The sequence below is a fragment of the Festucalex cinctus genome, chromosome 12 (assembly GCF_051991245.1).
Source record: "Festucalex cinctus isolate MCC-2025b chromosome 12, RoL_Fcin_1.0, whole genome shotgun sequence".
In the NCBI taxonomy this organism is placed as follows: domain Eukaryota; kingdom Metazoa; phylum Chordata; class Actinopteri; order Syngnathiformes; family Syngnathidae; genus Festucalex; species Festucalex cinctus.
This window is the reverse complement of record NC_135422.1, coordinates 15314344-15341695: the sequence shown is the minus strand read 5'-3', so window position 1 is coordinate 15341695 and position 27352 is coordinate 15314344. Positions and strand designations below refer to the sequence as shown.

Here is a 27352-nt window from a genome sequence, read left to right as displayed (position 1 = left end):
GTGACGATGCTGCATTTTTTGAGGGGGGGGTGAGTTTGTGGTACAAAGCATTGTTGTAAATCAGGGAGCCCGTGGGCTGTACACAGCAAGCTAACTTTTAACCCACAAATGCCCGTAAAACAAAAATAATCCTCAAAATAATAAAGTGGCCCCTGATAGGGAAAAGGTTAACAATGGGCAGCATTGTAAGGTTAAAAATGTCATTTTGTTCTCCACTTTAAACAGGTGAATGTAATGTAATTATCAGCACTATTCTGTAAAAAAAATAAAAGCATATTTTATCAAAAACTATAGACGATTCTGAATAAAAAAAATATAATATAAAAATGTTCATTGTGTGTTTTTCCCCCTGCACACTAAAAAATGTCCACCAGTTTTTCTCCATTTTATTGGGCAGCTATTTTGCCACTTTTGCTGTCGACTGAAAATGACATCAATGATGTTTGCAAGCTGAGCCCTTTGGACCGTTTAGACGAGGAGGGTCAATAGAAAATATTTTTAAAGACAATTTTTGACTTGACTTCCTTTTAAGCATTTGGTTAATTAAAATTACATTACAATGTTTAAGATGTGATGACTCCAAGACACCAATACATTCCTCCTCTTGTTTTGACCTGAGCTTAACAGTGGATAAGTGAGTTAGCAAATATTTTATACTCATTTTTACTTTAAAAAAACTAAGAAAATTCATGCAGAGGTTCAATTTATATTATTAAATTTACATTCCCTGTGATTGGCTGGCAACCAGTCCAGGGTGTACCCCGCCTGCTGCCCGAAGCCAGCTGAGATAGGCTCCCGCGACCCTTGTGAGGAATGAGCGGTCAAGAAAATGGATGGATGGACATTTACATTCCATACTGTGCATGCACAAATTCTTGTTAATCATTAAAATGTGTAATAAAAATTTTGAATAAAAGGAATAATTCAATAAATAGGCAAATACTGAATAAATATTGAAGTCAGAATACTGAAATAATGAAACATTTCATCCTACGTTATTATGTAGTCATTCATTTTATTGTGTGCATGTCAGTATCGTAATCCGGTGCTCCTTTAAAACGCCTTGGCTGTGCGCATGCGTACAGAGAAGCAGGTGACCGCGCATGGCATCTCCGCCGCCGCCGCCTGGCTCGCTGACTATGCCGAGCGGCGCGTCCGGGTGCGCGGCTAACCACCACCGCAGTGCTCCGGGGGCTATCGGAGGCAACCGAGACGACGGCAACCACGACGATGACGTTGATGTGCGGCGGTCCAAGACGCTTCTTCCGGTTGTCGTGTAGGCTACTGTGAGACGAGAAGAGTGGCTGGATCATTTTTTTCCCCTCCTCTGCTTTTTTTTTTCTTTTTCTTTTTTCTTTCTTTCTTTTTCTTTTTTTTTTTGAAACATCCATCCTGGTGCTGATGCAGCGGAGGATGCTGACGGTGCTCTAACTGCGGGTTTGGAGGCCAGCTTCCTCGTCGCCGGTCGGTGAGCGATAGACACGTTATTAGGGACGATTATGATTACGATACCGTGATTATGATGTCACTAGTAGAGAGATGGGACGTTTGGGTGTGCGTCATGGTCGCTAAACGGGTGATTTTTTTTTTTTTTTTTTTTTGCGAGATACCGCAGAGCAGCGTCAAGCGGATGCTGAAGGTGCGGTTTGTACGTGAATGCACCGTGAAGCAGCAGCGATGATGTCACTCGCACATTCGTCGTTTATTATGTCATAAAAAATGCACTTGAACGCAACACACAAGCAGGCTGTTTCCATGCAGTCAATTCTTGGCAACATAAATCAACGTTTCAGTTTATCTTGCTAAATATACGCTAAATACTTAATGCACTGTAATATAATGCAGCATATTTACACAATCAATGTTCTGCACATTAAGTTTTGCGTACCTTTTTGCATTTGCTCAAATGTGACTAGAATGTGTGGCTTTGGTGTGAAGCACGTTTACATTATAATTCACTAACACTGTACGCATATAAGAGCAGTCCATTTACCATATGTCAACATGTAAATTAATAATCGAAAAAGTATATTAGTACAAGTATTTTTCCCTCAAATACGTTAGTATTTTAAAGTTTACAGATTTATGACTACATTATCTACCTTTTATTTTACTATAATCAAATATAGTATTAATATAGTATAATGTCTTTATATTGAAAATACGTTTTTTTAATTAATTCTAATAGTAGATGACTATTAAAAACATATACATTTTATTTTTATATAATTAAGCATTGCATTGTTTATTTTGATAGCTTATACTTAAATAAAACATATATATATATATAATTTTATATTAATTACAGTTTTAATTGCACATTTTAAAATAAAAAAATGACTGTCAATATTTTATTTCGTATGATGATCATAATCAATGCGTGTGTAAAATTTGTAATGTATGATAACTATTTTCTGACACTATTTTAATGCAAGATGCATGAAGTTTTCATGGAATGTGTCTATTTTTCTTCTTCTCTTTTTCAGGCTCACAGTCGAAAAAGTTTCAGTTTGCGTGACGTTGAGACACCGACAGGTACATCTTTTTGTTATCAATCAAGCGCTAGCCATAGCCACCACTAACCCATTACCGAATGGGAAAACAACAAGTGTAGAAACAGTCCAGCTGGACGCTTTGGAAAGGCTAAAAATAATCCACCTACGAGCACTCCCACGCTTCAGATGAGCAATTAATAATGTTCAGACAAGAGAAGTCATTTGTTTATTATACTAGCACGTCTCGCTTTTAGCATTAGCGGCAGCTGCCAGCTGGTTAGCTTAGCGTAGTCTCATATCAAAAATCATGAATGACTCCTTTGTCAACACATTTGGATGCACAAATGACACAAAAGGTGAAGCTACAAGCGCTAACTATGACTAACCGGTTAACTTAGTATAGTGAAATTACTTTGTGATCCATTTTGTCGATACATAAATATACTAAACTTTTTCTAGAGAAGCTAGTCACACATAGCTGGTTAGATTAGCATACACATGGAAAAAATCGTGGGGGAAAAATATTATGACAGATTTATTTATTTATTTATTTATCTATCTATTTTTTACCAAGCATTTAGACTAGCTCGTTAGCTTAGCACAACGTAAGCCACTGGAATAATAATAACAACAACAATAATAATAAGTAAATCTTGTTCTGCCACCGCAGGATGATCGAGGAGGGCAGCAAGCGGGGCAAAGCCGCCGTGGAGAAAAGGCAGCTCTTCATGGAGATGAGTGAGTGGACATCAATGAATTACTACCTCCGCCAGGGAGGCTTTATGAGTTTGTTTGCAACAATCAATGTGGCTTGGTTTAGTTTTGTCCTTCCCTGCTCTGACATACCCTGTTCTGTACAGTTCCTTATTGTCCCACCTCATCCTTCCCTGTACCACCATGCCCTCTCCTCAATAGCCAATTAACTCATTCACTGCCAGCCCAGTAAAAATGGATCTTTGACGTAGGGCTGCTCGATTATGGGAAAAATAATAATCCTGATTATTTTGGCAAAAGTTGAAATCACGATTATTCAAACGGTTATTTATGTTTTGGCACAAAACAAGAAAATGTTTAAGCATTTAAAAATATTAGGACCAAATTTAAAAAAAATAGAAACACTATAATTAAGTTTTGGACCAAACATAATTTATAATTATATATATTTATTTATGTTGGCAAAAACATGAAAGTTGGAGTGCAGCATATGCACTGTGCAGTAGGGCAATATTTTATTTATTTATTTTTATTTTTTGGTACAAAACAAGAAGATTTGTAAACATATAAAAAAAATAAAAAAAATATTAAGACAAAATTATTTCAAACACTATATTTATGTAAGTTCCTTTTGGATAAAAAAAAAAAAGATCAACTTAGTTATTTTAAAATTTAAAAAAGGCGCAAATGTATACATTTAAACAACACAATAGTCTTTTTAGTTTGATTATGATTATTATGATTATGCTGATTTTGTAATTGTAGAGTGTAATAATTGAAATTATAATTGAATTTCGATTAATTGCACAGCCTTACTTTGACGTGTATAGCTGTCAATGGCACTGAATGAGTTAAGCAGCACAGGTTAATTAAAGTAATTTTTCCAATCATTCCAGTACATTGTTTTCTTGCTCTTTGTACACTTGTGTGACCAGAATGACTACGAAAATAACATTTTGTTTTGTTTTCCTCCTCCTCAGGAGCTCAAAACTTTGACGTGATCCGACTGTCGACATACAGGACGGCGTGCAAGCTGCGATTCGTGCAGAAGCGATGCAACCGTGAGAACCTCGGCGACCATCAGCTACGCATGCTAACGCTAAAAAAACATTCATTTGAAACCTTTTGACTGCTTTTTTTTGTGCGCGCGTGTGTGGCATCAGTTCACCTGGTGGACGTGTGGAACATGATCGAGGCCTTCCGGGACAACGGCCTCAACACGCTGGAGCACCACGCCGAGATCAACGTGTCGCGCCTGGAGACCATCCTGTCCTCCATTTACTATCAGCTCAACAAGCGGCTGCCCACCACGCACCAGATCAACGTGGAGCAGTCCATCGGACTGCTGCTCAACTTCATGGTGGCCACCTATGACAGGTGTGCTCTGCCTACAAAACATCACTGATTATTATTCCACCCCCCCCCCCCCCCAAAAAAAAATAATAATAATCTGATCTCCTGCCTTGTCCTGTTCCGCACCATCCTGTCTGCACTGTCCTGTAATCAGATTTTAATTCAGCCGTTCAAGACACAATCAAAAAACATTTTTGTGATGCTTTTTAATAAGTTAAATAGCAATCTATAAATATATAAATAATATCTACATATATACTTTTTCCAAAGCATATAGTAACAATTAAATAAAGCCCAACCGATTAAAAGACTGCCGATTATAATCGGCCGATTATTGGCCTTCAAACATCCGCCAAATCAATTGGCCAATTGGGCAAAATGGACGATTATTATCGTTATCGAAGAAAAGCGAAGTTTCCGACGCTGTGAAAATACCCTGAATGCACCATTTTGCTTGCGTAGCATTAGCAACTAGCAAGTGTGTAGCGTATGTTATTCTGTTGTCCCAAAGCGTCCTTTAAGCTGTTTAATGACACCGCAGTTGGACTTAACTGTAAAACTAAATACACAACGTTAAGAATGACATCCACAGTATAATTAATACAAAACTTGCTTTGTTTTTAAAACATCGCTAGCCTAACGCTAACAGGAAGTTGGTAAATGCTAACAGGAAGTTAGCATCAACTTCGGGAGTGTTTTTCCTTCAAATAACGAATATCCACACACAAATCTTGTCGGAACATATTCCCACAGATGAGATAATACTATGCAAAGGCACAAATTCTTCCCAATGTGTGAAAAACAAGTTATTTTAATAGAATTCAATAGCAACTTTCTTCTGTACTCACTTTAAGTGTGCACGCCATGGATGTACGGTACCACACTGCCCCCAAAAGGCCAAAACGCACACAGTCAGTTTTTGTTCTTACTGTTTTTTGTTTTTTTTTAAAGTTTCTATTGTTTTAGTTTATTCTATTCTTATTTCACTTTCTTATTGTTTTTATTTTTCATTTTCCTTTCAAGTATGCATTAAATATATTTTTAATAGATAATCGGTAATCTGTATTTTTTTCTGCCAAAAATTGGTATCGGTATTGGCATCGGCCTCAAAAAATAAATATTAGTCGGGCCCCACAATTAAATATAATGTTTCAAAAAATGTGTTAAATTAATTGCTGCGCCTTCTGTTGTGTGACCACCGGGTGGCAGTATAACACAGTGTCACCAGATGTGGTGTGTAAATGTAAAGTCAAAGGGTGGACACAAAAAAAAAAAGGCAAACAAAGTGAAAATCTAAATACTGCATTCATAAAGTCTCTTTTCAAACTCAAAGTTGTAAATAAAACACTTAACACTCAAAAAAATAATAATAATAATAATTGTTTGTCTTTGTGCAGTGAGAGCCACGGCAAGTTGACGGTGTTCTCCATGAAAGCAATGCTGGCAACCATGTGTGGGGGAAAAATAGTGGACAAACTACGCTGTAAGTACATTTATGCACACAGTGGGTACGCGAGCCTTTGCTTGGGGAGCCACATATCAATTTACAAAAAAAATTATTTGGTCGGATCACTTAAAAAAAAGTATGGACAGGCTGCATATGGGGATCGGCGTGTCATCACGTAAATCTGACATCTGTATGACCAGAATTTTTTTTTTTTTTTTAGAACAAATGTGCACTTTATCTCATATTATGATGATTATCTTGAAAATGTAAGACTTTATTCTTATATTATTGCAACTTTTTGACTCTAAAAATATGAATTTGTACATTAATTGAAATGGTTCTTTTATTTTATAACAAGCACAAAAAAAAAAAAAATCATGTGGCTTCTGTCATTGCACACTTTGACCACACAGGGGGCGCTGTTGTTTCACCTATCGTTCTATGACATAGACTTAAAAGTTTTTCTTTCTTTCTTTTTTTTTTTTTTTGTGTTACCTGGCAGACATTTTCTCTCAGATGTCGGACTCAAGCGGCGTGATGGTGTTCGCCAAGTTCGACCAGTTCCTTCGAGAGGTGCTCAAGCTTCCCACCGCAGTCTTTGAGGGGCCCTCCTTCGGGTACACCGAGCACTCGCTCAGGACGTGCTTCCCCCAGCAGGTGGGAGGGCCACATTACACTTTTTAAATGATGTGAGGGATGTGATGACTCCCATTTAACATGAGGTTAAATGTGATGGGTCAATTTTTGAACAGCCCATCCAAGTTTTAAGAGGATGTGCACACTTTTGCAACGCTATGACGTCATTTTATTTTTTATTTTTTTATTTTTACTCCCCCGGAAAAGATTGAGTTGTACAGGTTATAGGTCACCTTAATGGTGGGAAATCTTCTTTTGTGTGCGTGTGCGTGTGCGTGTGCATGTGTGTGTTTGCATCCAGAAGAAGATCACGCTGAACACGTTTTTGGACGTCCTGATGGCGGACCCGCCACCTCAATGCCTCGTATGGCTGCCGCTCATGCACCGACTCGCTAACGTCGAAAATGGTACGTTTGTTTGTACTTTCTCAACCTAGTTTCGATCTTAGATCAGAATCAGAATCCTAATTTAGTAACACCGGAACCCGAACATAAATATGACTAAAATCAGTGCCCTGAAGTCATTACCTAGCTGAGCCTAAGTCTAAACTTAACCCAAACCAGAACTAGAACGAACCTTGTGTATGAATATTGAATATTTCTATGTATACGAAGCATAAAACCGAACCTGAACACTATTTCCAGTCTTCCATCCCGTGGAGTGTTCGTATTGCCGCAGCGAGAGCATGATGGGTTTCCGCTATCGCTGCCAGCAGTGCCACGGATACCAGCTGTGCCAGAGCTGCTTCTGGAGAGGCCACGCCAACGGACCCCACAGCAACCAGCACCAGATGAAGGAGCACTCATCCTGGGTAACGAGCAAACCAAAAATTAACGCCATCTTGTGTTGATGATTTGAAGGAGGTGTTTATCTGTCTTAAAGTGATGTCTGGGTGAGGCTTTTATTTTTCAGGCAATGGTTGTTTGAGGATACCACTTAAAACCATTTACTGGTTGTGAGCAGCTAATTATTTTAGGGGAGCTTTTGTTTGCCGTACAGGGATTGTTTCTTGAGGGAGATACTTATTTATCGAAAAGTTGATAATTATTTAAGGGAGGTGTTTGTATTACGTAGATAAATATTTGAGAAGGGTATTTTTTTCGTGTTTATAACTGCTCGAGGGAGGTGATTATTTTTCTTATGAATGATTGAGTTAGGAGTTTATTTTGTCTTATAATGAAAAACAATTTGAGGGTGGCATTTATTTTTCTTAAGGTGTCTATTTGAGGGTGACCTTTTGAATGTTCGAAGGAGAAGTTTGTGTTATGTTGATGGTTGAGGGAGGCATTTTTCTTATAATGATGATAATTTGAGGGAGGCACTTATATTTCTCAAATGAGGGTAACATTTATTCGTTTTAGGTTGATAGTTGCTTGAGTAAGACGTACTTGTCACGAGTTGATTCTTTGAGGAAGATGTCTTTTCATCTTGAGTTGATTATTACTTGAGGGAGATGTTTCTTTGTTTTCAGTTGATGATTATTTGAGGGAGGCATTTATTTTTATTGGGATGATTATTCGGGGTGACATTTATTCATTTTAAGTTAATGATTGTTTGAAGGAGTTTATTTTATGTTGATATTTGAGGGATGCGTTTACTAGTCTTGAGTTGATTGAGGAAGTTATTTGTCTTAAGCTAATTGCTTGAGTGAAGCATTTTTTTTGGCATAAGTTGATAAGTGCTTGAGAGAGGCGTTCGTTAGCTTCAAGTTTTATTCGAGGGGAGGCCACTGTTTGACGAAATGCGGTCAATGCCAATCTTGACCTACTTAATGCAAATGGGATCTGCTCTGTCGCTGTGGCAACACGCTGACGCCGTCATCCTTATTGTGGCATCCGTTCCTTGTCTTTTGCAGAAGTCTCCTGCCAAGAAGCTGAGCCACGCCATCAGCAAATCCCTGGGCTGCGTTCCCATTGGCGAACCGCCGCATCCCGTGTTCCCCGAGCAGGCCGAGCGACCTCAGGAGCCCCCTCACAATGTGTAAGTCTTCAACTTTCATATACGACCTTCTTATAAGCGTTATAAAAATGAACAATAAAATCATAAGTCAGATTTAAAAAAAAAAAAAAAAAATATATATATATATATATATATATATATATATATATATATATATATAAAATTTTAAAATCATCTGCAGTACGGAAGAGGATTAGGGTCAGTGAAGAGGAAAAAAAGGCAGGATTCTCTGACTTCATTCTCAGCATTCTGACTTTAAACACAGAATTCTGACTTTCAAGTGAGCATTCTGAATTTATTCTCAAAATTCTGACTTTAAAGCCACAATTTCAAGTCAGAATTCTGTGATAATTCTTCTGACTTTAATCACAGAATTCTGACTTTCAAATCAGCATTCTGAATTTATTCTCAAAATTCTGACTTTAAAGTCAGAATTTCAAGTCAGAATTCTGTAAATAAAATCAGAGTTTAAACTCACTTAAAAGTCAGAATTCTGAGAATAAAATGAGAATACTGCCAATCCCCCGCCCCCCCCCCCCCCACCTCCTCTCTGTCCCTAATCCTCTTCTGTAGATCAGTGAGTCCATTTACTCACAATTATGTATGACTTCAATGTCTTTTTTTTTTTTTTTTTTTTTTTTTTTTTTTTTTTTTTTGGTGTCGCCGTCATTTGGTTGTCATTTGGTTTCCTTAGTGGGAATTAGTAGAGATGTTCGATAATACTTGTTTTTTCCAGACCAATGCCAATATGAGTAGTCACTAATACCGAGTACCGATACCGCTAGTACTTTTGATATAGAACCTTGCATTTAACAAAATGACAAAACAAATTGTGAACAAAGACCTTTCTTTTTGACTCAGATGATGATGTTTCGCCGATATGTCAAACTGCCACAGTATAGCGCCAACAACAAGTCACTAACTTGGCAACACTGACTGTGCTTTGCAAGCTAGCTAGCTCCTCTCTGTTTCCAGCCATGTTCATGTAAGCTGTGTTTTGAACTACGGAAGCGGCAAAAAAGAATTGGTTAAAAATTATTTTTTTTTTAAAATTATTAGAAATAATTGATAGTCATCGAAAGAGTCGGTATTTCTAAAATAATATAAAAAAAAAACCCCCTGCAAATTCCCTCCGCCAGCCGTTCCCGCATTTGTTCCCCAGCCCCGCCTCCCCAAACGGGATCGTTCACTGGCACCCCGCCAAGCCTCCACTTTGACTTTCATTGATGAGACATTCGAGGAGCGAGAGTTTCAAATACTGCCAAGCGAGGAATTGTCTACGGAGAGTCGCTGCTGTTGTTTCCATCCAACCTTCTCCACTATGTGAGCGCTGACTTTGATTCCAGCTGCCAAAATCCAGCAGATGCTGTTTTTAACATTTTTACTGGCATCTGACAGCCACGCTCGCAGACTTTTTGTCAGTCGCGTTTTCCTGGGATTTGCCTTCAAAGTTTTTTTGTTTTTTGTTTTTTTGTGTGTGTGTGTGGGGGGGGGGGGGGGGGGGGTGATGTGTGTTTCCAGAATGTTCCATCCAAAATACAGCAAGACTCGCTTCTTACCTGCCTTGGGCTACAGCCTTTAAAGCACTAAAAATAGCACAAAAACAGCCAACTCCCTCTCCTTCGTCTTAAAGGTACTGCATCTTAATGTTTCAAAATTGTTTCTTTTTTTTGTTTTAAGCAGAAATGCTCTGAGTCTTGCTCGTTGACACATGCTGGTTGCTAGGCAGAGTCTCTGGGGCACAATCAGTGTTGCCCTCAAGATATAAAGGGGTGGGGGTGTTGGGGGTAGTCATGCCAGTTGCATGTTGTTTCCCAGGCAACTCAGGGCCGAGGTCAATTAAATTCAATTCAAAATTTTTATTTCATTCTTTATAAAAGAAATGAAAGTGGAAGAGAAAGAAGTCATACGTATGATAACTGCAGCTGATAAAATAATAATAATAATAATAATAATAATAATAATAATAATAATAATAATAATAATCAACACACAATTAAATTACAGTAAGCAGTCAAGATGTTATCATGGTAACAATTAAACAAAAATTATTCCACAGCATAAACTTTGGTAGCCTTGTTGCTAGGTAGAATTCATCATGAATGCAATAGACTTTTCTTTTTCTTTTCTTTTTTTTTTAACTGAATGGTAAGTTAATTGCATAGAGTTGCCAAGCCCAATAAAAGAACAAAATAAGGCTCTTTATTGTCATCAGCTTAGTGCATGCAAATCATTTTTAATGTGTGGATCTAGTTGGATCATGTTGCTTGACTGTATGGGGCAAAATAAATTGTGCCCCAAAGAAAATGAATACTCCAGTAACTTTCACCCAGGCTGTTCAAGAGACAAATTGGGTCAGTTGCAAGAACTATTCAACCGGTGGTGCTGGTAGGGCACTGGACAGAGAGAGGTAGCAGGAACTTCAGCACCCTCTGCTGGTACAAAAATGACTTTTTTTTTTCTTTTTTTTCCTGAAGGCCTTTCCGTGCCTTGCTCCAGCAGAGCCATTAAGATTAGACCCAGCAGACGTAATTCACTTTGCAGTGAGTGCAGTCCATTGGCTTTTTATGATTCGGGATGAAATGACCTCGGGAGTGCAGGGTGAGACGTGGTTGGTTATGCATGACGTTTTTTATTTTTTTTATTTTATTTTTAGCCCCGCCAGGGCCACAAACCGTGAAATATGGCGACAGCGAGGGGAAGTTAACGTTCCGGCTTGACCCTGCCGCACGCCAAGTTCAAGGAAAGCTTTGTCATTCACCAGGAACATTTCCCCCCACTTCACCTCTGCTGTGCATAATTATTTATACGACCATTCAATTATGTAAAGAGCATCTGGGAAATATTCACAGTGCTTACGTTGTTTTCACATTTTATTAGGTTACAGCCTTATTCCGATTTCTACTCGACAACATACTTTTCATTTGTTTTTATTTATTTAGTTTGCTAATTCATTAAGAATACTGCAGTTAGTCAAACCAGGTGAGAAGCTGGATTCTGATGCTGAAAAATACAGAAAGGCAGCTTACAAGTGTTTCTGAGGTTTGCCATCTTGGACAGGTAAAAATTCAAATTGTTACTGGTGACTTTTTGTGGGCAGAATTCTTTGTGGCCTAAGCTTAATTTGAAAGAAGAAGAAGAAAAAAAAGACCTACCAACTATGCTTACTGTGCTTGTTTACTTGGCGGAGGGCAGTCACCGTAGTTGCTAGGCAGAATTTACTGGACATCAACCCTGATAAAAGAACAGGAAAGACATCAGCCATGTCCATTATGCGCTTTCTGAAGTGACTTAAGTCAGATGGCTTTGCTGCCCCAAAAAATGGAGAGAGGACAGGGAGGGGTGGCAGGAAAAGTAACCCAGGAGGGCGACCCTTGTTACTAGGCAGAATCTGTGGGGCAGAATTATTCGTGCCCCAAAGAATGCAAACACGTCAGTCGTGTTCAACATGCTGTTTTCTGGGCAAACTGAGACTGATGCAGAAACACAGGGGAGACAAACCCGAGCTTTTTATTCGAGATCTGCTGGGAGAGGCGGGAAAAAAGGACAGGCAGTCGGGCAGGGTGGGCGAGCGAGAGAGAGAGAGAGAGAGAGTGCCGGAGAGAACCAACGTTGAGTTTCCGTGGAGACGGTAGCAGCCACAGCCTCAGCGTAGTAGCCCAGACTCGGATGTATTTTATTTATTTATTTTTTGGCAAGCGGGCAGGCGCCTTCTCTCCTTGGCGGAGGTAAGCTGAGCGGTGATTGCGGGCTTTACTGTTTGTCACATGTTTACATTTAATTTGTTTCCTCCTGGGAATGTTTTGATGGTTAAATGAATGCAGACTAGTCAAGTAGAATGCTGAAACTCGACAGAAGTGCCTCAAAGTGGATATAAATATCTTTCTATTGCCACCTCCGAAATGCTGAACGGGACAAATCATCATAATGGGGCTCTCGCTGCCTTTTATGTGGTAATAATGTCTCCTTGCCCGCTATTATGCGATTGATTACCCACTCGAAACTCGGCATTGCAATTCCCCCCTCCGAAATGTGAATGCTGAGAGAAATGCCAAAGACACAAACAATGCTGAATGATGATAATTCGAGACACGATTAGTCGACCATCAGTTCCGTTCAATTGACCAAGATTTTCTTGCAAAAAAAGCATAATATTTTGGAAGGGCGAGAAAAACAATCTTCGTTTTGGCCTGAGCACGTTCCACTTTTTGTCCTGTGATTTGATCGGGAATTGGTTGAGCAACAACAAAGCCATTTATTAAAACAAGCTGCAGTTTTAAAATCCCTTCAAGACATGATTAATCAAACATCAATGCCACATAATCGACCGAACTCTTCTTGCAGAAAAAGCAGAACAATATTTTGCATTTTATAATTTGATCAATTAGAAATTTGTGCCCATTTAGTGTCATCATCATCATTTTCATTTATTTCAGGCAAAAGTGTACAGTTGAACACAGCAGCAACAAGTCATACTGTAGTTTCATAATATGAACAGAAAAAATAAATAAGAGAAAAGTGTCCATTTTAATTGCACTGTTTCATCATCAATCAACCGTCGATTTCACATAATCGTCCAAATTCTTACCAATGAGTCAATTAATATGCAAGTATGCCCACCGGAGTGTCTTTGGATCTCTCTTCAGCCACGCTGGAGCATCGCAGCAATTCTCTGTCCACGACCTTGCCTTTTTACCCTCCTGCAGAAAAAGCAAAACAATATTTCAGGGGTGAGAAAAATAATAGCACACCTATCCCACAACGCGCCGCACATTTTCTTTTGATTGATTGCAAATTGGTTGAGTCGCGACAAAGCTATTAAGTGGCGAAAACGAGGGACGTTTTGTGACGCACAGCTTGAGTGGGAATCCTTTGACTCAAAACCTGATTGTGCCTCACTCGTGTGATTGATTATTGATTGATAGCAGTCCCTGAAGGAGCCCTGAAAGCGCTCTAATCTTGTCTTGTAGTCAGCCCAAAGCAGCGGCCGACCACATGAGCGACACAATGCTCATGTCCTCTGGGGCGGCTGCTCCCACCGAGAGGTAAGCCCCTCCTTCCAGTCAGGATGTTGGCCCAAGTGTCAGGGATTTCATTTTGTATCAATGCATCTCTAAAATCTAAAAAAAAAAAAAATGTGATCATGCTGAATATTTTCTTCTTTGATGGATTGACATTTCAGAACAACACTCTGCGACCCCGTTTCAGGTTTTCAGGCTCCACCAAGGTTATTTTAGTTAACTAAATCTAAGGAAAAAATTAAAACTAAAATTCCAAAAAACAGTTTCGTTAACGAAATAAAATAATAATAATTTAAAAAAAAATGAAAAGTAACCAAAACTACATTTCATGTTTATAAAATTAACTATAATTATAGAAAAAATGTCCTTCATTTTAGTCATTGGTAATTAATTTTGGGGATGATTTTAAATGTGATTTTTTTTTTTAGTAGATTTATTTTGATATAAACCGGAATAATGATGTTTGAAAGTATGGCACACAGAAGTGACGTCATCTTGCAGCAGCCAATAGAAACACACCTTCAGATGACATCGCTCCCATGGTGTTTTTTAAATATTGCGCACAAGTAATACACATATTTTTTTTAAAAACTAAAACTAATACTGAATCTAACTACAACTAAACTAAAACCTAAGCATTTATTAAAGAACTAAAACTAATAAAAACTAACCACCCGGAAGACTAATTAAAACTAAATTTAAAAAAACAAACTCAAAACCAAATAAAAACTAACTCAAATGAAAAAAAATCAAAAACTATAATAACCCTGGACTCCACGCATTGTGTTAATTTTTTTTTTTTTAACCATAAAAACACAGTGTGATTGTCAAGACAGGTTGCTCCAATGTGACGAAGTGGCCACGAACAAAGCAGAGCGTGTCGTAAGAGTCATGTGTAGGATTTATTTTGTGAAAAAAGGCCCTTCCACCTAAATATGTTTAAAAATGTCATTGGAAACGTGGATGCCTGCGGGTGGCGTCACGGTTTATTTGGGGGGCAAGAAATTGTTTATTAAGCCGGCGTGACGCTTCTGACACGCTGTAAGCTTTGCGGTGGAGATATGCTGCAAGACCAAAGAAAGCAAATGAACGCCGACTAAATATAGAGTGCTCTTAAGCCCCGACACGTTACATTTCACGGCTAATATTCTTAATTGGCATTTCTGCTTTTCTTTTGAGGTTGCTACTCTTGTTCTCCATATCAGATTGTGTGCTTTAGATGTCTTTTAAGAGGCGCGAAAATAGCATTTGGGTTTGAGTTGGACCAGAAGGACAGATTGGCAGCTGAATATTCATCTGCTGTGCAATAAAAGCGGCCTGCTTGCCGTTCATGTGAAGATCTACTAGTACAGTGAAGCCAATTTTTGCAAGTACGTGTTGTCCTGATGAATGTACGTACTTGAACGGGTCCCCAACATGAATGTCCATAGAATTTACTCTGTTTGGCCCCGTGGAAAGTGAGAAACAAATCGGCCCCTGACACCAGTTTGACCTGATTGACATGAAATTGGGTTGACATGATGTATATCATAATGTAGCACCAGAAATGGTAGATTTTCTTTTGATTCATGACATTTATGCACATTGAGTTTATTATAAGATGCAATTTAGGACACTACCCGAGAGGGCAGTGTTGAGCTTCTCAAAGGAAGGTTGGCCAGGTGTACCACAGAAGAAGAATCACCCCTTGGTTGAAAAGGAGACGGGAAAAGAGAAAAACGTGCGGTACTGTAGCGCTCGATGGGTGAATGTCCCCTCTGTTAAGAGCATAACAGGACACACGTTTGAAAGTGAACAGGAAGAAGTCAGCCATTTTGCAGTGAAGTAGCCATTTCAGGTAAATTCCCTCAGTAGTGTGCACCCAAAAAAATCAGCCCCTAAAACCAGTTTGACCAATTGACACGAAATTGGTCGAGCATGCACAAAATAGTCTCAAAGAACCATACCTGAAGTGAACAGGAAGTCAGCCATTTTGGGCAAATTCCTTTTTGGTCCAAAGCAGCCATTTTGGGCAAATTCCAAGTGTTGTGAAGTTCGACAGAATTTGACCAAATGAGTCCTTAATCAGAAGTTGGCACTGTATTCTATCTATCTATCTTTCTATCTTTCTATCTTTCTATCTATCTATCTATCTATCTATCTATCTATCTATCTATCTATCCATCTATCCATCTATCCATCTATCCATCTATCCATCTATCCATCCATCCATCCATCCATCCATCCATCCATCCATCCATCCATCCATCCATCCATCCATCCATCCATCCATCCATCCATCCATCCATCCATCCATCTATCCATCTATCCATCTATCTATCTATCTATCTATCATGGTCATCTTTCAAAATCTTTTACATGCCCGTCTAGTGAGTCCCAACTGAGTCTTTCGCCTTTCTCTGCAGCGTTTTGGAGAGTCCCAGCCGCCTGGACGAGGAGCACCGCCTCATCGCCCGCTACGCCGCACGCCTGGCGGCCGAGGCGGGAAACTCCACGGTCAGAATTTACCTGATGATCACTTTTATACGAGATAACATGGCAAAATCCTATCAGGGGGGGGGGGACACTAATCATATCCATCACTCATTTATTGGGATAATCTTAATGTTTTATTATTTTGATCAGAAGCGAGAGAATAAAATAAAATAAACATAAGGTATTCCTTGCATGTCATTAACTAAAAACCTGGTCAGGCTTGTTAAAGGAGCAGTTCAAATTAGTGACAAACCTGACTCTTATATTAACTTATTGCTTTGTTTTGTTTTTATTTCATAGCAACAATGTCCTCCCTCCGACTTAACGTTCAACTTTGACGCCAACAAGCAGCAGAGGCAACTGATTGCCGAGCTGGAGAACAAAAACAGGTGGGGAAAAAAAAACACGTTTGATTTTTAACAGAAAATTGGTTAAATAAACAACAACAAATATTACAGTATTAATATATTATAGTTCATTTTTTTCTCTGAATAAAGTGTCAGTGAATATATGATTTAATTTTACCCTAAGTGTCCAACAAGTGTGTCACATCTTGTTCAGGGAGATCCTTCAGGAGATCCAGCGGCTTCGTCTGGAGCACGAGCAGGCGTCGCAGCCCACGCCGGAGAAGGCCCAGCAGAACCCCACGCTCCTGACAGAACTCAGGCTGCTCAGGTAACAACTTGCAAGCACTTTTCTTCAAAGAAATTCACCTAATGTAAGATTTAAAAAAATATATAAAAATAAAAAAACACAAATATTATGAGGAAAATCCAAGAAAACTGTTTAAAAGCATACTTGACTCATTAAGCCATTTTCAGCAGTAAAGTTAACATTTTGTCTATAATTAATGTGGTAAAGTCATTATTTTTCATGTACAGTTAGTACCTATACAAAGTAATTTTACTATTTGCTGTCAACTGATGATGACATCACATGTACTGAGGAAGTAGTTAATGACCAATCATGGCTCACCTGTTTTCTGGGTTTGGTCAGCCAACTGAGCCATGATTGGCCGTTACCTACTTAGTAAGCACAGGTGATGTCATCATCAGTTGACAGCAAGTAGAAAAATGACCTTTTAAAGGTTAAAGGTTTAAATGTTTTAAAGGTTTTAAAGGTAAAAGTTGTTTATTAAAAATATTGAAGTTATCAAATTCATTCTGGACAAAATATTAACTTTTCACTGCTGAAAATGGTTCAAAGAGTCAAGTATCCCTTTAAAAGAAAAAAAAGGATTAGATCAATTTAAAAAAAAAACAAAGTACTTAAAAAAATTAATATTTGACAAAGACAATATTCTAAAATCTTTTTGAAAATATATAATAATAATAAAGAAACCCAAAATATTTTACAAAATATTTTTGGATTTATTTTTAAATAAATGACCAAAACAAAACAAAAATTGAAAACACAACACAACATTAGACAAAAACGAAGATTTAAAAAATTATCAGTATTAGACAGAAATATTAGACAAAAATGTACAAATATTTGACAAAAAAGTTACATAATTTGACAAAAATACAGGGAAATTTGGCACAAAAAGTGCAAATATTTGACAAAAAAAATAAACAAGAAAATTATAGAAACAACAGAAACTATTAGACACAAAAAAAATGAAGCTTGTCATAAAATACCAAAAAAGTATTTTAATTTTGTTTAAGGCTGTAACATAAAACGTGGACAAACTTATGGGCTGTGACTACCCTATAGATTAATATGAACCGACCTGTGCATTGATGTCCCTGTCAGACACAGGAAGGACGAGCTGGAGAGGCGCATGTCGGCCTTGCAGGAGAGCCGGCGGGAGCTCATGGTGCAGTTGGAGGGACTCATGAGGCTTCTCAAGGTTCCAATCGAATCAAAAGCACTTCCATCATCTGTTAACGTGGCACACTAACACCTTTCTCCTTCCGGGTGCACGACTTTTATTAACAAAATTATCCGTCTTCTACGCGCTGGCTGACAGGATGAGGAACAGAAGCAGGCGGTGAGTGGACCGTCGTGTATTTTGCACGCATGCTAGGTGGCGCTGTAATGCTGTGCCTAATCCGCCGATTGTGGTCTTCAGTCCCAGTCGGGCGGCTCCCCCCACTCATCGCCCAGCCACGGGGCAGGCTGCTCCATGCCCATGCCCATACGCTCCACCTCGGCCGGCTCCACGCCCACGCACACGCCCCAGGATTGCATGGCGGGCCTCGGGGGCGACGTGCTGGAGGACTTCGCTCAGGGTGAGTCCGTGAAAAGTGAGCTGGTTTACGGGAATTCTCGTGATATGTTTTGAGATAAGAGAAATAAAAAAAATAGTACTCTTCTATCTTGTATTTGATACAAACAAAATAATCCAAACATAGTTTAATATCATGTGAAGAGTTAAACAGATCATGATAATTGATTGAGCATTGTGCTGCTCATTCTGTGGCACACACTTTGGCCACCAGGGGCAGTATAATCATATACTTTATCTACATGTTTTGCTACAGCATCATCCATGCTAGTTTCATTAGCCGGTTGATGGCATTTTACATTGTGTTTAGCATTAAGCTAACACACCTCCATAAAACAAAGTTAATGTTTTGTTCAGTACATGTACAATTTTCTTATTTTATGTTTAGTTTCGCAGTAAACTTAAAAAGGGGTTGGCAATGAATGGCTTGAAAGAAACTACTTTTTTTTTTTTTTTTTTTTTTGAGGAACTGTTTACTATCTGCTAAACTGGTGCTTGTGAAGCTTGTTGACGCTAAAGCGCTAACTGCTAAGCCCATAACTCAAATTTGTGCTCGCAATTCATGACAAAAAAAACAAAAAAACAAAAACAATCACCCAAGCAATGGCTGATATCTCAAAGAATTTGTACGACAAGTTACTTGTAAGTTGAGCTTCCAGGCCCCGCCTCTTAAAGGCATATGTATACAGACTTTTTCTATACATTTTATTCTGGCAATTAGTTTTTTGTTTTTTTTTAAGTGTTCAGATGTAGTTTTGATAAGTTTAAAAGTGTTTACAATACGTGGGAGGGTATAACTATTAATTAAAAAAAAAAAAAAAGTTTTGTTTGTTTTTAAATATGGTTGGCTGTGATTAAAATTGTAATTTTATGTCAGGTGTACCTCGGAATCTGCGCAATGACTTGCTAGTGGCTGCCGACTCAATCACCAACACGATGTCGTCGCTGGTCAAAGAGCTCCACTCAGGTGAAATCACGCAAAGCGCATTTATGAAAAACATTAAGTGAATAAAAAAAATAAAATACAAATACATTTTTTTTTTTTTTTACCTTTTTATTCTTCAAGTGGACGACGGAGCAGATGAGGAGGAGACGAACATGAGGAACGGAGGGGAGCGAGGTAAAAAAGACCAAACTCAAACACCATCTAAAAGCAGTCAGTCATTTTTTCCAAGTCACTAAAGTTAAAGATACGTAAAACAATTGATTGAATACTACTACTACCAAATCTTCGCACAAAATTTAGATGTCAAAGGATTAATGCATTATGTTTTGATTTTTCCAATAATGCCAATAAAACGAAACGATGATTATGTTGTGCTTGAAATGGTTCTACTACACATTTGCATCAGATCCTTCAAAATCAACTCTGCTTACGCTGCTTTTATTTGTAGCAAGAATGCTTCTTCTTCATGTATAAATTTCTTTTTGAATAAATTGCCGCCTCTAAAAATAGCCTGGCTTTTTTTTCCCCCTTTTTTTTTGTGCAGGCAGCATGCGGGTACAGAAGCAGTGAAGCCAGAGCTGGTGCAGCGTCAAACCGAGAACAATCAGTAAATGACCACGACGCCCCCCCGCCAGGCATTAGCACGTTAGACGACTGCATGCTGTCATCAAAAAAAATGTTTCTTGACACCTTGCAGGGTTATAGCAGGTGGTGTCCACTTAGCCAGTGTGTTGTCCTGTAAGATCAAACTCATCATGTACATATTGACCACGCCAATATGGCGACCGTCCCATTGCTTTTTAGCACTAGCATTGGATTCTTTTGTTTTTTTTGTTTTTTTGTTTTTGCATGAAGCGACATTCGTGTCTGCTATTGTGCGCTTTCTACGGCAACACTTTGTGGCTTTGGTAAGAGTTTGGGTCAAAACTCATCCAACTCTTGCAATGAATCGTCACACGTCTGTCCAGACCACTTTCAACGAGGAGTTCGGGTTTGAACCCTGGAAGTGGGCCACAAAACTCCAGAAAGAAAAAATAATAATAATAATGCACTTTCAAATGACCGGCGATGTGCGCGTTTCACAGTGTAGTTTCATTTTTTTTTCGTAATCTTGTGCTTCCTGTTGTGATGAAGTTAACACACATGCCGGATTTCTTGAAAATTGGTGCCGGATACAAATATTTTCAAGGAATGTTTTGTGTTTTAGTATAGTCGGGCTGAAACTAACAATTTCTTAATCAAATGATCTGTTAATTTTTGTTTTTTATCAATGAATCGGATTTTCAATTTTAAACGAGACATTATTTCAAATTGACGGAGCAAAAAGTGCAAAAACAAATTATCATTCAATTACTAGTTTTGTCCGTAACATGTCAGAAAATACGCAAAATATTGATCGTTGCCTTCCAAAGTAAAAGTCTGATTTCATGGCGGACTACACAAATCAGAGATTTGCTGAAATTCTTTTATAATCAATTAGTTGTCGATAAATCATTTACTTGTTGCTTCTCTAATTGATAATCAAAATGGTCGCTTTTCACAATCAGAATCTTTCCCGGGGAACATGTATGCCAGATTCTGTGTCAGTCGGATGTACTGGTGCTAGATGCTAACGTTGATATTTCCAAACAGACCAGGAGGTGTATCACGAGGAATCAAAATGGGCGTGCATCACCAAATAGCTAAATGGTTGATTTTGTTTTGCGTCGTATCATAATGATAATCGTGTCAATCTGACGCATTGGTGCCAGTTGCGAATGTTTTCAAACTTGAATGGTTTGGTAACACTTACTAAAATTGATAAGCATTTTTACTCTTCGTCTCTCAATAAACGTCACGCTTGGGACGTTAGCATTCACGTTGCATTCGAGGATGCTGGGAAATCCGAGTTATCCTTCCCTGCTTTCTCTAATGCAGCGATAAAAATACGTAAAACGACGACGGACATATACGTTCTTGAGCAGGATACGATTTAAAAACAAAACAAAAGAGGCAATTTTGTATATTTTTTTTTGTGTAGGCCACGTTAGCCGCTACGTTGCTGCTACTGTGCATGAACGCAACACTGAGAGCACTCGTCACTCGTTGTTTTGAGTGTCGTGTGTGCTTTCTTGAGTGACGGAATGAGGCAAAAAAGTGCAATGGGAGGTTCAGCAGTTGCTCATGGACTGCAGAGCGACAAAATGGGAGCGGTCGGGTGAAAAGGGAGTAAAATTCCGTCGGAAATCCATCACGTCAGTAAAAATGTTTTTTTTTTTATTGTTTTTTTTTTATTGTTTTTTTTTTTTAACTGTGAATGTGTGTGTGTAAGGGGAATGTTTTGAAGTGCTTTTTTTTTTTTTGGTGAAGCATGTTGGCGATGTTACAGTTGGTGTCTTTTTTTTTTTACTGATGCGACTATTTCTGCCGCGGCAAAAACGAAACGCAATGTGTTCCGAGTACACTTTTCGGAGCGTGAAACGTGCTGAGCGGGACCACAAACCATTTTGAGCAGGGGTGGGCAACGTGCAGCCCATGGTCCACATATGACCCGCTCCGTTCTTTAATCAGGCGCACCAGGAACACACACATTCCTCAGTCCTGCAATATGTTTAATCCATTTTTTTTCCCCTAAAATGTGCTCATTCTGTTAAATTTAAAAGATGCTTTCAGTTGATCTGTTTTTTTCTATTCCGTTATTTCTCTTTTAGTTATCCTTTGTACCACTTTTTTTTTAATTCAGTGAATTTAATTAAATGAAAACTGCAAATGTAATTAATGTAATTACTAATTAGCATTACATTTTTTTATTAAAATAATTTAAAATAATTAAATATTTTAATTAAATTGTATTTTTATGTTAAATATTATTTATATTAAGTATTTAATTAGAATGTAATTTCAAATGTATTTAAATGTATTAATTCGTTTTTATTCAATGATATAAATAGTAGGTTAATTTTCTTTTTTGTATTACAATAAAAATTTGTTAAAAAAATAAATAAAAATCCCCTTTTTCTTTATCTTCTTTCCTTTCTCTTTTTTTCTCGTTGTTTTCAAAGTAGAAAAAAAATGATCCACCCATCCATTATCTGACCCACTTATCCTCAATTATATTAAATTAATACTTTGACATTTATAAGTGTAATTAAATTAATGTAATTAATTACATTTTTATTTTAGTCAAACAAATTCAAATGTAATTACAAATATTTATTACACTATTTAAATAATAGGCTATTTTTTATTCATTGTAAATAAATACATTATAATAATATAATAATAATTGCAAATATTTATTACACTATTTAAATAATAGGCTATTTTTTATTTATTGTAAATAATTCAATGGAAAAAAAGTGGTAAAGAAATCAGTTTTACATTCACATTTAACACATTTATTTTCCTCAAACAATTTTTAGGTGATAATTATATTAACTATAAATGATGAAATTAAAAGTGGGAATAAATTACAACACATTTTTACTTTTTTTTTTGTTACTACATTAATATTTAATTATAATGTAATTTAAAATTTATTTAAATGTATCAATTCATTTTTATTAAATTACTGTATATGAATAATAGGTTATTTTTCATTTTGTATTACAATAAACTGAATTAAAAAAACATTAAAAATTCCTTTTTTCTTTTTTATCTTCTTTCCTTTAGCTTTTTTTCTCAAGTTGTTTTCAAAGAAGAAAAAAATGATCCACCCATCCATTATCTGACCCACTTATCCTCAATTATATTAAATCAACACTTTGACATTTATAAGTGTAATTAAATTAACATAATTAATTTCATTTTTATTTATTAGTAAAACGAATTCAAATGTAATTGCAAATATTTACTACACTATTCAAATAATAGGCTATTTTTTATTTATTGTAAATAATTTAATGAAAAAAATGGTAAAGAAATTAGTTTTACATCCACATTTCACACATTTATTTTCCTTCAACAATTTTTAAGTGATAATTATATGATGAAATTATGAAATTAAATGTTACTTTTTTTAAATGTTATTTTTGTTTTATTTTTTAACCTGATCTTCAATTATACTGGCCCATCTCCTCCTTAAAAAGTGAAATGTGGCCCTTGAGTCCAAAAAATGTGCCAACCCCTGATTTTGAGAGTCCAGCACCTTCTACAAGCGCCAAACACTGTGTTAAGGAAAAAACCCCAGAAAAAAACAAAAAAAAACAGAAAAACAAAACAAGCTCCACTTTTTTTGTCGTTGTTCCACTTTGTCCTGCTTTTTGGCCTTTTTTGTGTGACTTCGATGGTCGGTTGTGTTCTCGTTGACGTTTGTGCCAAACGGAATGTCCGCGTTCAAATTTATGTGGGTGTGTGTGTGTCGATGTCACCATCAATCATTCACATAATGCCTGGACATGCTCGCATTTAAATGGAAGACGCTAAAAAAAAACAACAACAAACTTTATTTACTATACAAGCTGAGCTCATTGGAAACACAAGCGGTGGGATTCTTTTTAAAAAAAAATATTATTATTGTTACTTTCAAACAATGTGCAAAAAAACAAATGTTATTTATTGAAGTCTGTGTGCGTGTTTATGCTTCTGCTATATGTTTTGTTTCATTTTCAAACACTTTACGTGAGAAAATAAAGGCCACTAGCCTTTTTGTAAATAAATCAAATGTGAGATATTAAAAAAGAGATTTAAAATATTATTTAGCAGTGGTGTCGAGTTATTTTGACAAATCTCGCGAGACAGTCCATGTCAGGAGCAGCCATCCTACATTGCCACAATTGTTCACAACTTGTGTTTTGGCTGAAAACACTTATCAGTGCATGTTTTACGCCAGAATCCCTGTCTGGTCTAATGAGAGCCTCTCATTGTTAGTCCATTCATATACAAGTCCCTGGTTGTGGCCAATGACTGCCGCTTACTCGCAGTAGCGAGTAGTGACGCCACTGGCGGCCATCTTGTGTTGCCATTCATAAAGAAGTCCGTGAAGTGGTCACTGCATTCGTCAGAAAAAGGGTGAGTAGAAATAATTTTACAAAGTGTAATGTACACTTTTTTTTTTTTTTAGTATATCTTTTTTAAGTTTCGCTTTTTTTTAAGTTTCACATTTGTAACAAAATATCACTTGTCTGTATGATTAAATGTTTTATTTGCATTTTAATATTATTAGTAGTAGGCCTACTTGAATTTCATTATTAAGTTTTTTTTATATATATCCTTTTGGGAGAAATTTAGAGTTTTGTTTTTTGTTTTTTGTTTTTTTACACTTTGTGATTTAAAAAAAGGTTACAAATTTACTTTAAAACAAAAACTACATTTTGAATACATGCTTGTTGTTGCTTGATGATAATGATGACATTACAATTCTTTTTCTTGCAACTAGCTTTCCCGTAGCTAGCCACCAGGAGGCGACCACCGTCTTTTTGTGTCACATTTTTTTTAGTAACCTCAAATCTTTAAACCTTCGATCCGGTTTCCATTAGATTATAAATATTTTTATGACAAGGGCAATTATAATTAAAAGCATTAATACATGAAAACATTTCGCCACGTTGTTTTAAAGTGTAACTTTAGTTGAATGAATAAGTGACATTTAAAGCGAAAGCACTTCCAAGAGCTGAATACAGCGGTTACAGACTGCATTGTGCGCTTAAAAGGGCGAGCGTTAGGACCCGGCGGCGTCCTATCGAGGCAGCGTGTCGGCTCCGCTGCAGTGAGCGAGAACCAGAGCGAGCCGAGCATCTGGAGGAGCTGTGACCGGCGAGGGGAGGCGGAGGACGGGGAGAGAAGAGAGAGAGAGGAAGGAAGGAAGGAAGGAAGGAGGCACCGGGAGGAAGAGGAGAGAGGGGAGGAAGAAAAAAAACGGAGGCCCTCCCTGGACGTGGGGGGACATCGGGTAACGTGTTCGATTCCCTTACGTCCGTTTACGGCCTGAGAGGGGAGGGAAGACGGGAGGGGGGTGCGAGGGGGGCGTCGTGGCGGGGTAGCCAAAAATGAGCACATTAGGCGGAAGGAGGAGTAGGTGGTGGTCGTGGGGGTGGTCGATATTTGCCGACATTGGACAGCTTGAGGTGAAGAAAATGATGGACAGCGAATGCAACCGCGCTAATCGCTGACGAGCAGGGCCTGTAAGAACAGCCCCCCCGATCCCCCGGGTCTTATTGCAGTCAGACCCGCCCCCACTATTCCCCCCACCCCATTCCTTCCTCCCTATTATAGATATTAATATAGAATATAATTTTGAATGAATTATCTCCGATGACACCTTGTGGTACCTTCCCGTCAGCATCCAAACGGACGCGGAGCAAGTGAACGCATCACCTGTGCCCCCTTTTTTTTTTTCTCTTTTTTTTTTCTTTTTTTTTTTTTTAAGAACTCGAGCGTTTCATTCGATTGCACAGGGAATTTAGAGTAACACATTTAAAGGTACAGCAATGTGTGCTTGAATGCATCTGCCTGTCCCTAAAAGACACCTAGAAATCCTTCTCGTGTACACACAAAACTGCGGGGTTGAAAGTAACCCAGTTTGGGTGAAATATCCAGCCCAGCACTGGATCCAAAACTGACAGAGCCAATGCTGGGTTATTTATACCCATTACGGTGGGTGAAGATTTTAATTACGAGGTAAACTAGCCATACTGATCAGTTAAATGTATTGAAAAATTGGTCACCAGGTTATCAATATCGTTGTGTTCAAAAGCATTTTTTTTTTATTACAAACAGCGAGTCACTTGCCCTTCCTAATGAAACTGACCATTTTTATCCAGGCTTGGCATATGGAATAAAAGGTCTTCGAACCCTGACCCCACACGTCCATATTCAGCAGTGTCGATGACAACAACACTTCTGTTCTGAATGTTATTATTACCTTACATTTACTTCAACTTCATTTTTTTAACGCAGTCTGCCGCATCGGAATAATTAACCCAACCTTGGTTAAAAGTAAAAAGTAAGTAACCCAACTCCTGTATAGGCCACCATATAATTCCTTAATATGACCGTCGACAACTCATGTATAGTTCACTGTAAAGTTGCTGTGTTGTGGGTTCTTTTTAACTCCTATGTAAGATGCTGTAGTACGTCTGTAATGATGTTTGGCATATTTAGAAATACTTTTAAAAATGCTTTATTTATATTTATTTGTATTTTACAGGAGTGGAGAGAAGAGGGGTCATCTCATTACCCCCCCTTTTTTCATTTAAATTTTTTGAGTTTACGATCTGTCATCTCCCGCCCCACTCAACATGCCATCCAATGCCGTCGTGGGTGCGTTCAAAGGCTCCGACTCGATGGGAAGCAGAATGGTAAGAAAGCAAACATGCACATAAGTGTTTGTTTGTTTTTCCCAAAATCTGCTTTGTTCAGTTCAAAGGCCTTATCACACTCCACTTAGCAACAAACGTGCAGTGCGCCATCAACGAACCAGTTTCATTGTGTATGTGCTGGGGGGGGCTGCGGAATGCCGTGTCGTGACATGACGGGAGGCCGTTTGCAGCCATGGCGACGTGTCTCAAATTGAAAAATGTTTTACGCAAGAGTGATTTCCGAGTGCTAAGTTTGGCGTACATTTACAGTAAACAGCAGCTTAAGTCTCGCGTAAAGTGCAGTCGAACTGTGCACATCCGGGACGTTTTTGTTCTTTTGGTATTTTGCTTGGCTAGCGCAAGAATGGAATGGAATGCAGCCGACTCCCAGCCAATTGAAGCGGCTGAATTGACACATCCCATATTGGAATTCATTTTTTTCTGCTGCTCGTTTCTTCCTCCTTAAAGATGGATTATGTAGTGAAACTGCTAGCAAGACTTGAATGTAGCCCCCGAATGTAGCAAAGTCAGCGACTATGTTGCTAGCATGATACATACATACATACATGATGGAGGATTGCGAAAAACGAAATGTTACCGTTTTTTTGTTGTATATTTAGGAATGTGCAACCAATGAAAACAGAAGCGAGGCGATCAAGTCATCTGATTACCCAATGAGAAGGATTGCGGCTACAAAAACCACATTGCAGATCTTCAATTTTGGTTTTGTTTGGTTGAACATTTCTACAATTAGCATTTTTTTTTCAAGGAATTTGGTCAAAATCAGCATTCGCAAAGG

The 27352-nt window shown here is 37.9% G+C and overlaps 2 protein-coding genes across 9 annotated transcripts in view; both read left to right on the top strand.

The window, feature by feature from the left end:
* Window positions 1-1098: 1098 nt before the first annotated feature.
* On the top strand, window positions 1099-23939 carry dtnbb (dystrobrevin, beta b). Of its 5 annotated transcripts, XM_077537815.1 has the most exons (20): window positions 1099-1468; window positions 2487-2535; window positions 3166-3233; window positions 4190-4270; window positions 4373-4586; window positions 5960-6045; window positions 6512-6666; window positions 6947-7052; window positions 7290-7456; window positions 8501-8625; window positions 13575-13649; window positions 16031-16121; window positions 16401-16489; window positions 16662-16775; window positions 17856-17952; window positions 18073-18093; window positions 18175-18334; window positions 19208-19297; window positions 19397-19450; window positions 19821-23939. In XM_077537815.1, the coding sequence occupies exons 3-20, from the start codon at window positions 3167-3169 to the stop codon at window positions 19844-19846; spliced, it is 1818 nt and encodes a 605-aa protein (XP_077393941.1). In that variant the 5' UTR covers window positions 1099-1468; window positions 2487-2535; window position 3166; the 3' UTR covers window positions 19847-23939. The 5 variants fall into 5 exon arrangements, with proteins under 5 accessions (XP_077393941.1, XP_077393938.1, XP_077393940.1 ...); XM_077537812.1 differs by lacking the exon at window positions 13575-13649 and having other exon boundaries at window positions 1099-1464; XM_077537814.1 differs by lacking the exon at window positions 13575-13649 and having other exon boundaries at window positions 6950-7052.
* Window positions 23940-24996: 1057 nt separating this feature from the next.
* Window positions 24997-27352, top strand: part of LOC144031084 (DNA (cytosine-5)-methyltransferase 3A-like) — a 30273-nt gene continuing 27917 nt past the window's right edge. For all 4 annotated transcript variants that reach the window (XM_077537810.1, XM_077537809.1, XM_077537808.1 and 1 more), the window contains exons 1-2: window positions 24997-25145; window positions 26403-26553. In XM_077537810.1, the coding sequence (XP_077393936.1) occupies window positions 26494-26553 (60 nt within the window). In that variant the 5' untranslated portion in view covers window positions 24997-25145; window positions 26403-26493. The remainder of the gene's footprint in view (window positions 25146-26402; window positions 26554-27352) is intronic.

Bases quoted from the DNA above. Each gene is read 5' to 3' on its own strand.
- dtnbb (XM_077537815.1), top strand. From the start codon at position 3,167: ATGATCGAGGAGGGCAGCAAGCGGGGCAAAGCCGCCGTGGAGAAAAGG. The intron at 3,234-4,189 runs GTGAGTGGACAT...CCTCCTCCTCAG, and splicing joins GCAGCTCTTCATGGAGATGA to GAGCTCAAAACTTTGACGTG. The intron at 19,451-19,820 runs GTAAAAAAGACC...TTTTTTGTGCAG, and splicing joins GAGGAACGGAGGGGAGCGAG to GCAGCATGCGGGTACAGAAG.